The sequence below is a fragment of the Rana temporaria genome, chromosome 1, assembly GCF_905171775.1.
Source record: "Rana temporaria chromosome 1, aRanTem1.1, whole genome shotgun sequence".
Classification (NCBI taxonomy): domain Eukaryota; kingdom Metazoa; phylum Chordata; class Amphibia; order Anura; family Ranidae; genus Rana; species Rana temporaria.
In genome coordinates, this window is record NC_053489.1 from 93,329,470 (window position 1) to 93,347,333 (window position 17,864).

Below are 17,864 nucleotides of genomic sequence, written 5' to 3' on the forward strand. Positions count from 1 at the left end.
AGGACAGACTCTGCACTGAAGCCATTCTATCTCATTTGTCAGTTTATAAGAAAAGGGTGTTTGCATTATCCCAGCAATATGGATTAGAATATGCAATGTTTGCTAAGGCTAAAGGCTAAAACCAATATAATAGGTGTAGCTGACCTCAATCTGCTTAATAGTTTCACTTTGTTCAGGTATTTTGTTCTATGACTTAACGTTATTAAAACCATAAATTTCATATATTACAGCTTACCAATCCTCATGCCGCGTACAGACGGTCGTTTTATGCGATGTAAAAAAACGACGTTTTTAAAAACGTCAATTTAATTGACCGTGTGTGGGAGAAAACGTCGTTTTTTGTCTTCTGAAAAACGACCAAAAAAAATTGAAGCATGCTTCAATTTTATGTGTCGTTTTTCAAAACGTTGTTTTTTTACTTCACAGAAATTGACCGTGTGTAGCAAAAAACGACGTTTCAAATGACGTTTTTACACCCGCGCATGCCCAGAAGCTAGTTATGAAGCGAGCTTCAATGGAAAAACGTGGTGGAACGGAACCTCGCTTTGCTAGAGCACTGTGAAAAAACGATGGTGTGTAGGCAACTTCGTTTTTGAAAATTTAAGTTTCAAAAACGTCGTTTTTTACTTCACAGAAAACGTCGTTTTTTTACATCGCATAAAACGACCGTCTGTACGCGGCATCAGTTGTGGTGGCTGCATTAGTTTACTTTTTTTTTTGCATTTGTATTCAGCCCCCCCTGAGTCAACACTTTGTAGAACCCCCTTCTGCTGCAATTACAGCTGCAAGTCTTTTTTGAGGATGTCGCTACCAGATTTGCACATCTAAAGAGTGAAATTCTTTGCAAAAGAGCACTAGATGGAGAGTGCCTGTGAACAGCAATTTTCAAGTCTTGTCACAGATTCTCAATTGGATTTAAGTCTGGACTTTGACTGGGACATTCTAACCCATGAATATGCTTCAATATAAAACATTGTATGTTTAGGTTCATTGTCCTGCTGAAAGGTGAACCTCCGCCCCAGTCTTTTGCAGACACTAACAGGTTTTCTTCTAAAATGGCCTGTATTTGGCTCCATCCATCTACCCATCAACTCTGACCAGCTTCCCTGTCCCTGCTGAAGAAAAGCATTTCCACAACATGATGCTGCCACCACCATGTTTCATGGTGGGGATGGTGTGTTCAGGGTAATATGCAGTGTTAGTTTTCCGCCATACATAGCATTTTGCTTTTAGGCCAAAAAGTTCAATTTTGGTCTCATCTGACCAGAGCACCTTCTTCCACATGTTTGCCGTGTCCCCCACATGGCTTCTCAAACTGCAAATAGGAATTCTTATGGCTTTCTTTCAACAATGTCTTTCTTCTTGCCACTCTTCCATAAAGGCCAGATTTGTGGAGTGCAGGACTAATGGTTGTCCTGTGGACAGATTCTCCTACCTGAGCTGTGGCTCTCTGCAGATTCTCTTGGCTGCTTCTCTGATTAATGCTCTCCTTGCCCGGCCTGTCAGTTTAGGTGGACGGCCATGTCTTGGCAGGTTTGCAGTTGTGCCATACTCTTTCCATTTTTGGATGATGGATTGAACAGTGCTCCGTGAGATGTTCAAAGCTTGGGATTTTATTTTAGAACCTAACCCTGCTTTAAACTTTTCCACAACTTTATGCCTGACCTGTCTGGTGTGTTCCTTGGCCCTCAGAACCTTTGTTTGTTCAATAAGGTCCTGTAAGAAATCTCTGAGGGCTTCATAGAAGAGTTGTATTTATACGGAGATTAACCACTTAACGCCCGGACCATATTGCTGCCCAAAGACCAGAGCACGTTTTGCGATTCGGCACTGCGTCGCTTTAACTGACAATTGCGCGGTCGTGCAACATGGCTCCCAAACAAAATTAACATCTTTTTTTCCCCACAAATAGAGCTTTCTTTTGGTGGTATTTGATCACCTCTGCGGTTTTTAGTTTTTGCGCTATAAACAAAAATAGAGCGACAATTTTGAAAAAAATAATATTTTTTACTTTTTGCTATAATAAATATCCCCCAAAAATATATATATAAAAAAAAAAAAAAAAATGTCCCCAGTTTAGGCCGATACGTATTCTTCTACATATTTTTCGTAAAAAAAAAAAATCGCAATAAGCATTTATTGATTGGTTTGCGCAAAAGTTATAGCGTTTACAAAATAGGGGGTATTTTTATGGCATTTTTATTAATATTTTTTTTTTACTAGTAATGGCGGCGATCAGCGATTTTTTTTCGGTACTGCGACATTATGGCGGACTCTTCGGACACTTTTGACACTATTTTGGGACCATAGGCATTTTTATAGCGATCAGTGCTAAAAAAAATGCATTGGATTACTATAAAAATGCCACTGGCAGTGAAGGGGTTAACACTAGGGGGGCGGGAAGGGGTTAAGTATGTCCCTGGGTGTGTTCTAACTGTAGGGGGGGTGGCCTCACTAGGGGAAATCACTGATCTTCTGTTCATACGTTGTATGAACAGAGGATCAGCATTTCCCCCCCTGACAGGACCAGGAGCTGTGTATTTACACACACAGCTCCCGGTCCCCGCTCTGTAACAAGCAATCGTGGGTGCCCGGCGGCGATCGCGCCCGCCAGGCACGGGGTCGGGGGCGAGCGAGGGGCACGCGTGCGCCCCTAGTGGCCTGCGAGAGAGCCGACGTAGAGCTACGGGCTCTCGCGGAGGGGAGCCAACGACGGTGGCAGGTCGGCAAGCATTTAAACTGACTGGGGACTGCAATATCTACTGTTACAGCTTAGGTTTAGATAAAAAGTCTTAAAAAAAATCAGCATCAGGGAACATTTAATGCAAAGCATTTATTGTGCTTGTGCCAGCTAATCCTCTGCTCCCTTTCATACCTTGCAGTCGAAATCTTCTGGTGCTGCAAGGGTTAATACCAGCCCCTCACCTGTGACAGGCACTCAGCAAAAGTAACAATTATGTCTGCCCTTTCCACATCCCTCCACCATTTATAAAAGCTGTATTACAGCTTCCAAAATGATCTATGAATGGAGGATGGAAGGATGAATGAAAGATCCGTCTCCTCCATTCATGTATTGCTATTCAATCATAGAACCTATAGTATAGTTTCTATTAATGGAGGAGGGGGGAGGGGGGCATAATCAGCACTCCTGATGATTGACTGTCACAGGTGCAGTGCTAGAATTAATTCCCCCAGCACCAGAACAATAGAATTGTTAGGTATGGAATGGGGGGGGGGGGGGGGACTGTGGCTTTTAACTATGACAGCTGGCACCAGCACAAGGCACATGTCACATTAAATTTAAATAAGATCCCTTGTGCTAATCTTCTTTTGTTTTTCATGTACCTAAACTTAGGCTTTAACACTTTCCTGTGACAATTGAAAGTTCTGGGAAGCAGCACTGAGAGAACAGGAGCCTGCAGAATTTAAAGTTATAAACTGCAAGTGTTGGATAACAATTTTACGAAATAGTTCACTGGGGAATGTTGATTTTATTGCGCTCAGTGTGTTAAGCTTAAAAACAGTGGCAGTCTAATACTGTGTTAAACCTTAAAGTTAAAGCCACCCTTAGATAAATTTGCTCACAATTTGAATGCTATCAGTAGTGCACTCTTATTAATTGCAGAGGACTATACCTCCAGAGGTACTTTGAAAGGTGTATATACGACATCCAAACCTGTTATCCTTTGTTTTGTTAGCTGACGTGTTAAATGCTGAGGCATTCGTTTGTTTCATGCATATGTAAAAAAAAACTGCCTCTCCTGTGTGAACCTCTTCCTAGGTATAAATTGATGAGCTGCTTGCTGTTTATTTTCTTAAAGTAAACTTATCATCTTGACAAAGGCATTAACTGTATTGCTGCATAACAGAACTGCCTCCAGCAAACTGGGTCAACAACCTTAATGGTAGCTTCGGATTCTCAAACTATAAGCTCATTGCTGCTTGAGACTATGAACTTATCAGTACAATAAGTCTGGGAACTTCCTCATGTGATTGGCAGCTAAACAGCCACAAATCACAACAGAAAATGGTGGCTACCAATTTAGTATAATGGCGATACGTTGCCATCCGTCCTGGTGGATCGGATCGGGTGAGATCTGAGGAAAAAACGGACACGCTGGCTGTTCTCGTCCGATCTCTCCATAGAAAAGCAGCGGCGCTCAACAAGCCCCTCCTCTCTCAGTGAGCAGAGAGGGACCTGTCATCCGCCCGCTCAGCGGAGATCTCCCGCTGAGCTGGCGGACTGCTGCAACAGATCCCTTGAAAGGGGCCTAAAGCTCTTTTATGAACAGGCTCATAGCTTGTTCCTGAAGTGGCACTTGAAAACCATACCCCACCACAGCAGTTCCCACCACAAATTTCCCTGCATTGTTTGCACAACCTATACATAGAATAAAAAAGCACGGCGCTAAAGGAATTAATCAAGATTGTGGAATTATCAGTAGTTGTAGAATTGAGCCCAGCTGAATGCTAGGCACACTGAGTCTTCAGCACTGATGGTGTTTACATCTTGCAGCGATCCGGCAATTACCGAGCATGTGTAGCTGTCAGCATGATCGGCCTTGTGTGGTGAGCTGCGGGAGCTACCCTGCTCTGTATACATTATTGATTCAAGCTGTTTTTATAATGTGAGTTCGGATTTAATGAATAAAGATTTCATCGATTGTGGGAAACAGTACTATTGTTAGTCTTTTACATTTTTTATGACTGCAACAAAATATATTCTCCTTGAGCAGACCCATAGGGATTAAAGAAGCCTGAATCCTCCACTACAGATGATTCCAGCTTTTCTGAAAGGGAGCCTGTATGAGCTGACATTTTATACTTCAAAAAGGTCCATCTTGGGAGGTGAGAGTCTGCCCCAACTTTCCGTAGTGGTGGAGTTAAATATGTTTATGGAATTTCATGAATGAATTTCAGAGACACCATACAGTACACGGTTTTATGTTTAGTTTTATTTTTTGTTACGTATTTTCATTTGGGAATCCTCATTGACATATTCACAATTAATTACTATATGTGTATTATTGGATTTGTGTTCATAAAATTTGGGGCTGTACAACTATTGGTATGAATTTACCACTTTACTACCGATTATTATTCATCAATCTTGAATAATGTCTTTAGCGTGGTGCAAATTATGAAGCGCTCTCCATGCAGAACCTTCAACTCGCCTCTTGGGTGCTCTCTCACCCTAAATGTCCGAACGTCATCATAAAGGTCAAACCATGCATGAATTTTAAATCAACAGTTTAGTACTAGGGCTTCACATGCAGCACCTCCAGCAGGGATGAGTTCCACGCCAGAATGGGTTCACAGTGTGAAATCTAAGAATCAAATCAGCAGATACAAAAGCCAGGCTCAGCCACTCTAATGACTAGGCTCAAGGAAGACAAATAAAGAGATATAGAGCTCGCAGCTGTTTTATTGCACATCCTCAATGGATCATAAACATTTGAACAAACAAGGTATGGAGCAGCTCGCTGGACAAGGGATTTGGACTTTGTTTGGACTTTTACACTAAATGTATTGACTCTTTCTTGAGCAGTCACATTTTTTCTAAGTTCTAAGGAGCATTGCAAGTGCATCCAAAGCATTTAAATAGTATTTTTTCAGTACCTTTACCTGCAATTTACTATTTGGTGGCAGGGTTTTTTTTAATGCCTTTACCAAGAAGACACATTTATTTCAACCTAATTGATAAAAATAAAAAATAAAGGAGGCGGCACCAACAGTAACCATCTAATTCCACTGCTTCTTTTCAGGAATTCCTAATCCTAATTTCTTTGACACTGTTTAAGTTAGCAACTATTTATATTGATGGTCCCAAAGAATCCAATGAATTACCCTACTAAATGTTCTTACCATAATCTCTGCATTCTGGTGAGGTTCTGTAAAGCCATGAACAGTCAGTTTACGAAGAACTGAAAACAAAAAAAACAACATTCTGAATTACCAATCTGAACAAAAAATTGGGCGAAGAATGCTCTCCAAACATATTTTCATACCCTAAAGAAATTTTAAGATATTGCTCTTATGGTGGTCAGAATTCAAACTAATTTTGCTAGTAAATATAAGACATACCACATTAATATTTTGCGGTTTGCTTTTGAAGCAAAAGTTGGAGCTTTAGGTGTTTTAAAGGCTCTCCGTTTTCTCCTTTAATATAAAAAAAACCTGTTTACACCTGTAATTCTCAACCTCTCAGTCATGGCACCCTTTAAAGCAGGGTTGACAAATTTGCTTGGAATCTAGGAGCCAGCTAAAAAAGTTAGGAGCCAGAAAACGCACCCCGTCCCGACGAGCTTGCGCGCAGAAGCGAACACATACGTGAGCAGCGCCTGCATATGTAAACGGTGTTCAAACTACACATGTGAGGTATCGCCGCGATTGGTAAAGCGAGAGCAATAATTCTAGCCCTAGACCTCCTCTGTAACTCAAAACATGCAATCTGTAGATTTTTTTAAACAATCGCCTATGGAGATTTTAAAGGGTAAAAGTTTGTCGGCATTCCACGAGTGGACGCAATTTTGAAGCATGACATGTTGGGTATGAATTTACTCGGCGCAACATTATCTTTCATAATATTAAAAAAAATGGGGATAACTTTACTGTTGTATTATTTTTTAATTAAAAAAAGTGTAATTTTTTCCCCAAAAAGTGCGCTTGTAAGACCGCTGCGCAAATACGGCATGACAGAAAGTATTGCAACGATCGCCATTTTATTCTCTAGGGTGTTAGGATAAAAAATATATATACTGTTTGGGGGTTCTAATTAGAGGGAAGAAGATGGCAGTGAAAATAGTGAAAAATGACATTAGAATTGCTGTTTAACGTGTAATGCATAACGTGTAATACCAACGGCCACCATCAGATGGCGCCAGCTCACATCTGGTAGTAATAACTTCTAATACCAACGGCTCACCACCAGATGGCGCCCACCTGCCAAGTCGCCAGGACACTATTTCTAGTCGCCATGGCGACCTGGCGCCCGGGATTTGTCCATCCCTGCTTCAAAAGATATACACTGTGACAGACTCACTCGGGACAGAGGCTTTCGGAGGGGACTGAATGCTAGCCTTGCGATTATAGGCCCTGGCATTTGGGGGAACGGTGCTCTTTGTGAGCTGTATGCCTGGGGACCCTTGAGGTGGTGTTACTTTGGATTCAGGTCCATGTCCCCCCCAAGACACACAGACTCTGGGAACCATGTATATGTCATATTAGAAATAGTGATAAATTCATAATGTTGGGACACATACTGTTCGAATATGCGGATGTCAGCTCCAGCCACCTGTCTGTCTGTTATAATGTAAATGAGTCTAGGATAACTTCTAAGAGTCTTTCCACCATTGTTGCTTGTGCTAATTAACTCTGAAATTGTATAAAGGTGTTCTGTGTTGATATGTATGATGTAGTGCATTGTAGTTAGGGAGTCAAATCGGCTGCTTTAAGGGATTAGTTAATTAGCTCACGTTAATTTATGTTTCTGTGTATTGTTAGAGTAATATGAGCAGGAGGTAGGAACCTCCTCCTCTTTAACTGTATATAAGACTTGTATTCTGGTTCTAATAAACTATCTGATGTTTTACCCTACACTGAGCTACGACTGGTGAATTGGAAAGCTAAGGGGTCTTGGATTGTGTGGTACCGAACAGAGGAGCGATATGGCGGACAGACTCATCTGGAGTACGGGGGTCCATCACATACACCCTGGTCTAAAATGTAAAAAATTAAATGGTGCTTATCAACTGGAAACATACACCTAGGACAAAGCAAACCATTGCCTTTAGATTAGAAGCCCCCCTTCACTTTAGAAGTTTCCCCCATGAAATCAGATTCCCCCATCACAGAGCTCACACTTCACATAGGAGCCCTTTCTTTTGGCTCCAGCAGCATGGCAGCCAGGAAAAGATGAAGGAGGTCTGGAGGAGGCAGGCTTCTGTCCTATCCTGAATGCTGGGAACAGCCCTGCTTCTCCCATGCCCTGGATCATCATGAGTTGTCAAGATGTGGTTGAACCGGCTGGCACCATCAAAGCAACAAATGACACCGTATATCTTAGCCCTAGAGCCTCATCGGTTGTTTGATTATAGTGCTGGTGCATGGCCTGCCCTAACCATGGCAACTCATGATGCTGATTTACAGCATCCTGGTTGAGAAACATTGGTTTACACAACTAAATGACCCATCAGCAGTGATTCTTCTGAGTGACTTGTCCATTATTAGTGGGCTCAGGCCAAAGAATGAAATGTTTACTTAAAATATGTTGTATGTATGGTCTCCACACATGTAAAAGGTCACAGTCATGAGTGTGTCACATTATAAGACAGATAGTATTATAAACATAAAGAAAACAAACCAAAAAAAAACATTATAACTATTATAGTTTCTCTTTGATAAAAAAAAAAAAATGATGCACTTAATTTGAATTCCATTTTCTACATGTATTTACACTGGTTGATTGATATCCCTTTTCTCCTTCACTTCACATACAGCAGTGACCCGTTTCAAATTTCAGGCATTACTTCCCATTTGAAAGAGACATGATAAATTGTTATTATGTATTGGCGAAATTCTTCAAGTTGGAGTTAATAACTCAATGTCTGTAGACATCTTGATGTGACAGGTTTCATGGATTAATCACTTTTCAATCTTCTGATGTCCAGGAAAGCACCACCCTATCTCAAGAAGATGTTAAATATTGATTTTTCTGTCCTGCCCATCTATATCATGCAACGTCCCATACTAAAATGTGTCTTAAACATCACAAGTTATTATTGTTCTATATGTAGAAAATATGCTCAATACTGGTTATACAAAAAACAGGATAGTGAAAACTCTGCCCAAATGACCTTACAACCTAAAAACATAAAAGGCAAAGAAAGTTTAGCAGAAGTAGTTGTGGCAGCAGTAGCTGTTTACTGAATTCCACGTAACAATCTACAGCAGGGGGTTTTCAAACTTTCTAAACAAAAGGACCAGTTTAAAGTCCATCAAACTTTAGGGGGCCAGACTGGCCAGCGTGAGCAGAAAATTTCAGGGTGTCAAAGAGAGTAAAAAGCATGTTGGGGGAGGAATAGTGCCCCATCATTGGTATAAGGGGGAGGAATAATACTCCCATCATTGGTGTAATTGGGATATTTAGTGACCCATTGTTGGTGTCAGTGAAAGGAATAGGGCCCTCTCATTGGTGTCAGTGGGGGAAATAGTGCCCTACCATTGGTATTAGTGGGAGGAATAGTGCACCGTTGTTGGTGTCAGTCTCAGGAACTATGTTCCACTGTTGTTGACAGTGGAGGGAATATTGCCCCAAGGGCCAGATGAAGTGAAAAAAGGAAATGCCCCAAGGGATAGTGTGGGCAGGAAACCAGTACAGGATAACAATAAAGAGTATGAAAATGTAAAAAGTACATACATTTTAATGGAAGAAAATTATATAAAAATTAAAAAACAATCATGGAACATGATTCAGAAAAATGCAGCTGCTTAGTTGTTGCAATACATACTATATACAAAGTACAGACTATGGTAGCAACAATAACCCTACAGGTTTCCAAAAAACATAACAGGCATCCAATTCCTATTATTGTGAGTGTACTTCCTTCTTCAGGGGTTAAGAAAGCTTGCTAATTCATTTCTAAAAAAGGGCCACATGAAAGCAGGCAAAGGGCTGCCCGCATCCAGCTCCTTGGCTGCAGTTTGGAAACCATTGATCTACAGTAAACATATAGTTAGAATACATACATGGAAACTGCTATAGCTGTTAAATGATTTGGAATGCTGAGTAGTCGGTTTTGTGATGCAGGCAATCCTTTTAGAAAGCATAGTTAGGTACTTAACTGCATTGCAGTAGCTGCAAAGTTTGGCAAGAACAAACCCCCAGCCTGTTAAATGGATGGAGAAGGAGGAGTTGCACAAATGAAGTACCACACTGCTCTCCCCTTCAGGCAGCTTATGAGCACTGCAGCAGCCAATAGCCTTAGTGCTGCTTTCCATAATTAATGATTAAACTGGAACTCTGAGTTTAAGTAAGAAAAGTACTGCAGGGGAGAAGAGAGAGCCCTCCAACAACAGCTAGTAAAGCCTGAAGCCAAGGCGTTACCAAAAGGATTCAATGGCCCATCTGTTATCAATGCATCCCCCTCTCCTGCGCTGCCACATTTGGCACCTTTCGAGGGGAGAGGATACCTGTCAAAAATTGTGCGGCGATCTTTGCAATGTCCGTTGCACAACCCCCCCCCCCCTCCCCACAAGGCTTCAGTTCTTGTTTCCCTTAGCAAGGATGCCGGGTGCTTCGCGTGCCGACATTGCGGGCTCCCTAGAGAGTAAGTGTCCTTATGGTAAAAGTCAGCAGGAGAAAAAAGGTTAAAGTCAAAAGGAGGAAGGGAATGCAGAGAAGCAGAACTTCCTCTTTTGGGTGAAGCACCCCTATACATAACTGAATTAGCCGCTGTCTTTTCAAATCTGTCTAGGGGCAGATTTAACAAGTAGATCAGTGATTATTAGGTCGTGGAAAAGAAGTCAGAAAGAGTGCCTTTATGAGAAGATAGTTTTTTTTTATGTGTTTTCTTGAAGGGAAGTGAAGGGAGACAAGCAGAAGAAAACTTAACATAGACAAGAACATGAATGCTGAAGGCTTAATTGAGAAATGGTGACGAGGGAGAAAGAAACGAATTGTATGGATCAAAAGTTCTAGACAGGTTTATTCTGTACATCGGACTAAAGTGATATTAGGGAATATAAAGTGCCAGACTGCAGAGTGTTTAACATGTTATAACAAGAAATGAAAAGGGTTGCATTTTAGATTGTAAGCTCCACGAGCAGGACATTTCTATTCCTTCTGTGTTGAACTGTATTGTAATTGTACTGTCCCCCTTTTTATTGAAAAGCGAGGCATAAACTGTTGGCACGATATAAATCCTGTATAATAATAACTTACAATAATTGCACCTTTGCAGTACTTATAAAATCAGTGTTGGAAGTAGAGGGACAATCCAGATTTAAAATGTATAGACGGGTGCAAGCACAGAGAGTTTAAAAACGTTGGGTCTCTTTAGAACAAGATTGCACATCTGTGCAATTAGCAGGAACACCAAAGGCAGGACAACAAGCACATACATCTTTGCATAAACATCCATTACAAGGTACAACACTGTGTGAATTAGACAGATACTTTTCCCTTCTCACCATCCAGAGTATGGGTCACACAGATAAACCTTTCTGCACACGGATTGACCTGTGGTTGCAGAAAAGAACACCACCAACTTAAGTGCCAAAAAAGGAATTAGTGTGCTCCTTCTTTAATAGGCATTATCCTTCTTTAGTACTTTTTATTTAGGAGAATAACTTTACAAGGGATCCTCTTGGTGAGCAGGCATTCCATTTTATAGGCCTGCTGCATACTCTGCTTAGAAGCTGGTGAATTGGTAGTTTGTTCTTCACTGGAACCCTAACCAATGTCATGTGTTTACATGGAGAAAAACTGGAGATCAAAAACTGAGCCTTGTTATACAGACTGCAGAAGCAACAAAAAAAGGGTCCAGAGTGGAGGACACTGAGCTTTAAATTGTGGAGATATAAGGTATCCAAAAGTAAAACAAAAAACGTAGCATTTTGGAAGAAGAATACATTTTAACCGACTGTACTGTATCAAACGCTACCCAGTTGCTATAATGATACCTAAGTATTTAGATACCTCAGCATGTGTTATTCCTATGGAGTAATGGTGGTAGTACATTATAAAAAAAATTATAATTTTATGGTAGGATAATTATAAATAAATAACTATGTCTGAGCCCATCTTAAAATTGGTTAAAGCAAAAAACAACCAGCAAACCTTTTAGCGACAGCGCGGCTCTTTCCATTGAGCTAATAGCAGCCGGGTCCCCACCAGAGCAGATCTGTTGCAGGAACGTGTCGGCATGATGATTCCACAAGATGCAGGCAAAAGTGTAGATCTCTGAAGCTAGCTGAAATGTAGAAAAAAATAATCAAGTTAAAAATATGAGCCTATGAATTATCTCTTTTGTTATGCAAATTAATGAACACTGTAACCAAATGTATTTCCCAAAAGCTGTATACACTGGTGTCGGTAAAAGGCACTGTATAATGTGAGATTACTATATTTTTTTTATATCGTTTATCCTTTTAATAAACACTACACTATGATACATGGAAGACAATCCTTAAGGCATTTACCTAGGATTGTCTTCACTTACCTTATTCCCCGCCGCAGGATACTGCCGAGCACAGACAGACCCAATCTTCACCCATCACAGTGGGTTAAGTCAACAGACCTTCAGGGACCGGGATCCTAGACAGGGTTTCCACTCCCCTGGACCTGTACCGCATCCTGACAGAAAATCTTTGGTATGTGGTTATAACCAAAGTACTAGAACCCAGCATCCAGCCCTCCGAAGAGAGGCATTACAGGCAAAAACCTTGTGCTTTAGATACAAGGCCCCAGGTACCATCCACTTTGGCCTCAAGGCACTTTGGATGGATCTGGTCTTTATGGAGGCTATTTAAATCCAGCATGGATCCCTCCAGTGGAGCTCCTCAGAGCACATCTTCACTCGTGACCAACACCTTAGACACTGGTGAAAAACCTGAGGTGCTCCCAGTATGGGAGGGGTTATATAGGGAGGAAACTTCCTGTCTAATTGATTACACCAGTGTCCAGCACCTGAAGGTTGGAATATAACCCACTTAGTAATTACTAGGCTCTGTGTCCTGTGATGTACGATAAAGAAACCTTGGTTTGCGAGCATAATTTGTTCCAGAAACATGCTTGTAATCCAAAGCACTTGTATATCAAAGCATTTTTTTTACAGGGTATAAAAGAGAAGAGAGGCACCTCTAAGTGTAGCAAGAAGTTGATAAATGTTGTACCTTCATTAAATGTAACCATACTGCTACACTTAGATGCGCACCTCTTCTTTTTTATACTCGGTTGTGACATGACGCTACTCTTATATCATGACATAGCTTGTATATCAAGGTATATTTTATTAAAACATTTTGCTTGCCTTGCAAAACGCTCTCAAACCAAGGTTTTACTGTATTTGGTATTTTCCATTATACTATGAAAAATAGCTAACACATAAGAATTAGGGGGAGAGCCTTAAAGAGGAACCATCTTGGACATTAAAAGTAAAATTTGACCTACTGTAAAAAGGGCTCATAAAGGTTTTAAAGCACAAGTGGTGAAGAATTGTAATTGCTTAACCACTTCCCGCCCGGTCCATAGGGGATTTACGTCCGGGAAGTGGTTCTGAACTCCTGACAGGACATCTATGGACGTCCTGCAGGATTTCATGCCGCGCGCGCCCTGCGGCGATCGGTGATGCGGGGTGTCAGTCTGACACCCTGCATCTTCGATCTCGGTAAAGAGCCTCCGGCGGGGGCTCTTTACCACATGATCAGCCGTGTCCAACCACGGCTGATCACGATGTAAACAAGAAGAGCCGTTGATCGGCTCTTCCTCACTCGCGTCTGACAGTTTATCAGCGCAGCCCCCCCCTCGGATCGCCACACTGGACCACCAGGGAAGCCCACACTGGGCAAAAAAAAAGGCAAAAAAAAAAAGGCAGTAAAAAAAAAAAAAAGATGCCAATCAGTGCCCACAAATGGGCACTGACTGGCAACATTGATACATCAGTGCCACCCCACAGTGTCCATCAGTGCCACCCCACAGTGTCCATCAGTGCCCACCTATCAGTGCCCATCTGTGCCACCCATAAGTACCCATCAGTGCCACCCATAAGTGCCGCCCATCAGTGCCACCCATAAGTGCCGCCCATGAGTGCCCATTAGTGCCGCCCATGAGTGCCCATCAGTGCCGCCCATGAGTGCCCATCAGTGCCGCCCATGAGTGCCCATCAGTGCCGCCCATGAGTGCCCATTAGTGCCGCCTATGAGTGCCCATCAGTGCCGCATACCAGCGCCGCCAATCAGTGCCCATCAGTGACACCTCATCGGTGCCTATCAGTACTACCTCATCTATGTCCATCAGTGCCATCTCATCTGTGCCCATCAGTGCCGCCATATCAGTGCCCGTAATTGAAAGAGAAAACGTACTTATTTACAAAAAAATTTACAGAAAAAAATAAAAACGTAATTTTTTTAGTTGTTGCGTAAAAAAAAAAAAATTGCAGAGGTGATCAAATACCCCCAAAAGAAAGCTCTTTTTGTGGGGAAAAAAGGACGCCAATTTTGTTTGGGTACAGTGTAGCATGACCGCGCAATTGCCATTCAAAGTGCGACAGCGCTGAAAGCTGAAAATTGGCTTGGGCGGGAAGGTGCGTAAGTGCCTGGTATGGAAGTGGTTAACGTGAAAAATTGGACATGCTTATCTCAAAATGGTGCTGGGTTTTGCACACTAACCACTTGCCGACCGCGCACCGTCGAAATACATCCACAAGGTGGCTCTGCTGGGCGAGAGCACGTAATATGACGTCCTCTCTCCCAGCCGCCATTACTAGTAAACAAAATATAATAAAAATGACACAAAACTACCCCCTATTTTGTAAACGCTATAACTTTTGCGCAAACCAATCAATAAACGCTTATTGCGATTTTTTTTACGAAAAATATGTAGACGAAAACGTATCGGCCTAAACTGAGGAAAAAAAATGTTTTTTTATATATTTTTGGGGGATATTTATTATAGCAAAATGTAAAAAATATTCATTTTTTTCAAAATTGTTGCTCTATTTTTGTTTATAGCGCAAAAACTAAAAACCGCAGAGGTGATCAAATACCACCAAAAGAAAGCTCTATTTGTGGGAAAAAAAAGGACGCCAATTGTGTTTGGGAGCCACGTCGCACGACCGCACAATTGTCTGTTAAAGCGACAGAGTCCCAAATCGCAAAAAGTACTCTGGTCTTTGGGCAGCAATATGGTCCGGGGGGTAAGTGGCTAATGAACTTTATTGACAATCATATGTTCAATTTTATGCTGTTGGTTTGGTATATGTCACAGGTTTAAGTAGAGTGTTAGCGCTGTACCTTTATATTTAATGGTGTCTTTAGTGAAGTGGGATTCCAAAGCCCCCAGAATGCATTGTCTGTATTGAGCCAATTTTGTGACCAATAAATAGTTTCTGAGCTAGAAAAAAATTGCACTCTTCTTCCTACCATTCATCAGTGATCCAAGATTCCAATTACCAGTCTAATCTGAAATCTATCTAGTCAAGATGTCACTATCACACTAAAGCCCCACGCATACAGGGTGTTAAAAAGGACGCTTTTAGAGAGGTTTTGCATTTTTGTTGCTGCCTCTATGTTAGCCAATGTGTCCATGCACACACAGGCATTTACAGGTGTTTAGGGACAAGAAAAAAAAAACAACCATGGCCAGCATGTTCAGCAAAGTAGAGTTTTGCCACAAAAAGGCGCCCAATGTGAATAAATGCGCTATAGCACTAAGCGCCTCAACCGCTCAAGCATTTGACACACCTAAAAGTTTTTGCACAACGTGGCTTTAGGTGTGATTTTAATGCTGATTAAAAATATCCTGTTTGTATGGGGTCTAAGCATTAATAGGATCTACATCATTTTGTATTATAAAGGAAAATGGCAACATTGCTATCCATTTCATCCTCCTAATCATGACACTAGGTTCACACTTATGCATTTTTTAGTACGTTTTGCAGTTTGCAGAAACGCACTACAGTCCATTTAACATGGTTTCCTATGGTTCACATCTACATTACAAACTGTGAATAGCTGGTTAAGGAGCGGGCCAAGAAGCCAGGCTGCTGTGTCCTTAATAACAGATGACTCATCAGCTGTCAGCGGGGTTCCCGGCTGACAACTGAATGCAATTCAGGGTGCTCAATCAGACTTTGTTGACTTTCTGTTTATACTTGTCTAAAAAATACAAAAAAACTTTATTGAACCTAAAAAAAAAGGGGGCGGTGGCCATACCAGGCCCTTTGGGTCGGATATGGATTTTGAGGGGAATTTCACTCAACGCTTTTTTTTTTTTAACAGTGGCGTGGGGTCCCCCCAAAATCTGTACCAAATCCTTATCCGAGCATGCAGCTCAAGAGGTCAGAAAGGGGAGGGGACCAGGTCACATGTCCTCAACATGGGGAGGTGCTTTGGGGCTGGGAGCTTATTGGAATCTGGAAGCAACACAGGGGGCACCCCAGATACCGCACCTCATGTGAATACTACTCATTCACCAAAAGAAAGAAAAAATGTGGTGGTGTAGTATAAAACTTGACCTTTATTAAACCACTTCAGCCCCGGAAGATTTGGCTGCTCAATGACCAGGCCATTTTTTGCGATACTGCACTGCGTCACTTTAACTGACAATTGCGCGGTCATGCGATGTTGTGACGTTGTACCCAAACAAAATTCATGTACTTTATTTCCCACAAATAGAGCTTTCTTTTGGTGGTATTCGATCACCTCTGCAGTTTTTATTTTTAGCACTATAAACAAAAGAAGAGCGACATTTAATTAAAAAAAAAACAATATCTTTTACTATTTGCTATAGTAAATATCCCTTTTTTTTAACAACATTTTTTTTCCTCAGTTTAGGCAGATATGTATTCTTCTACATATTTTTGGTAAAAAAAAAAATCACAATAAGCAGATATTGATTGGTTTGCACAAAATGTATGGCGTCTACAAACCATAGGAAAGATTTATGGCATTTACTGTATATGGCGTTTTTATTATTTATTTTTGGGCGGTGATCTGCAATTTTTAGCCGTATTGCGGCGGACAGGTCAGACACGTTTGACATATTTTTGGGACCATTGACATTTAGACAGCGATCAGTGCTATAAATATGCGTAACTGTCACTGGCAAAGAAGGGGTTAAGACTAGGGGGGGATCAAGGGGTTAACTGCTTTACCTATGTGTGTGTTCCAACTGTGGGGAAATGGGACTAACTAGGAGAGATGACAGATCGCTGTTTCTACTTTGTAGAAACACACGATCTGTCTTCTCTCCTCTGACAGCACAGGGATTTGTGTGTTTACACACACAAACCCCTCATGCACGCAAATCTCATGTGCCTCCGGTGGCGCTCCTGGGCAAAGTCGTATATGTACAGGATTTTGCCCAGAAAAGCCATACTGCCGCAGGATATCTGCGTGAGCCGGTCGTGAACCGGTTAAAAAACAATGTCCCCCAATGTAGATCCATTCCCAATCCACCACCAACCCAAAAAAAGAAAAGAAAAAAAAGGCTGCTCCACCGCAAAATACTGTACATGTACATAGATAAATATACAGTATCTCACAAAAGTGAGTACACCCCTCACATTTTTGTGAATATTTTATTCTATCTTTTCATGTGACAACACTGAAGAAAACACTTTGCTACAATGTAAAGTAGTGCGTGTAAAGCTTGTATAACAGTGTAAATTAGCTGTCCCCTCAAAATAACTAAACAGCTATTAACCACTTTAGCCCCGGAAGAATTTACCCTCTTCCTGACCAGAGCATTTTTTGCGATTCGGCACTGCATCGCTTTAGCTACAAAATTGCGCGGTCGTGCAGCGTTGTACCAAAACAAAATTTACGTTCCTTTTTTCCGACAAATAGAGCTCTCTTTTGGTGGTATTTGATAACCTCTACAGTTTTTATTTTTTGCGCTATAAACAAAAAAGGAGAGACAATTTTGTAAAAAAAAAAAAAACAATATTTTTTACTTTTTTCTATAATAAATATCCCTAAATATACCGCTGCTGTCAATCGAATCAAATGAAGTGCCCGCTGGGGGGCGGGGCCGAGTCATACACTTGGCGATTATGTATGCCGAGTGTATGACACGGGAGCGTGCCCGCAAGGTAACCCCCTCGGGAGAGAGCTTCCCAGAGCCAAGAGGGGGTTATCTGTTG

The 17,864-nt window shown here is 41.5% G+C and overlaps 1 protein-coding gene across 2 annotated transcripts in view; it reads right to left on the reverse strand.

The window, feature by feature from the left end:
* The window catches only part of IPO11 (importin 11), a 652,108-nt gene that overhangs the window by 530,305 nt on the left and 103,939 nt on the right, over positions 1-17,864 (reverse strand). For both annotated transcript variants that reach the window (XM_040340423.1, XM_040340415.1), the window contains 2 exons: positions 11,840-11,972; positions 5,866-5,924 (listed from right to left, as the gene is read on the reverse strand). In XM_040340423.1, the coding sequence (XP_040196357.1) occupies positions 5,866-5,924; positions 11,840-11,972 (192 nt within the window). The remainder of the gene's footprint in view (positions 1-5,865; positions 5,925-11,839; positions 11,973-17,864) is intronic.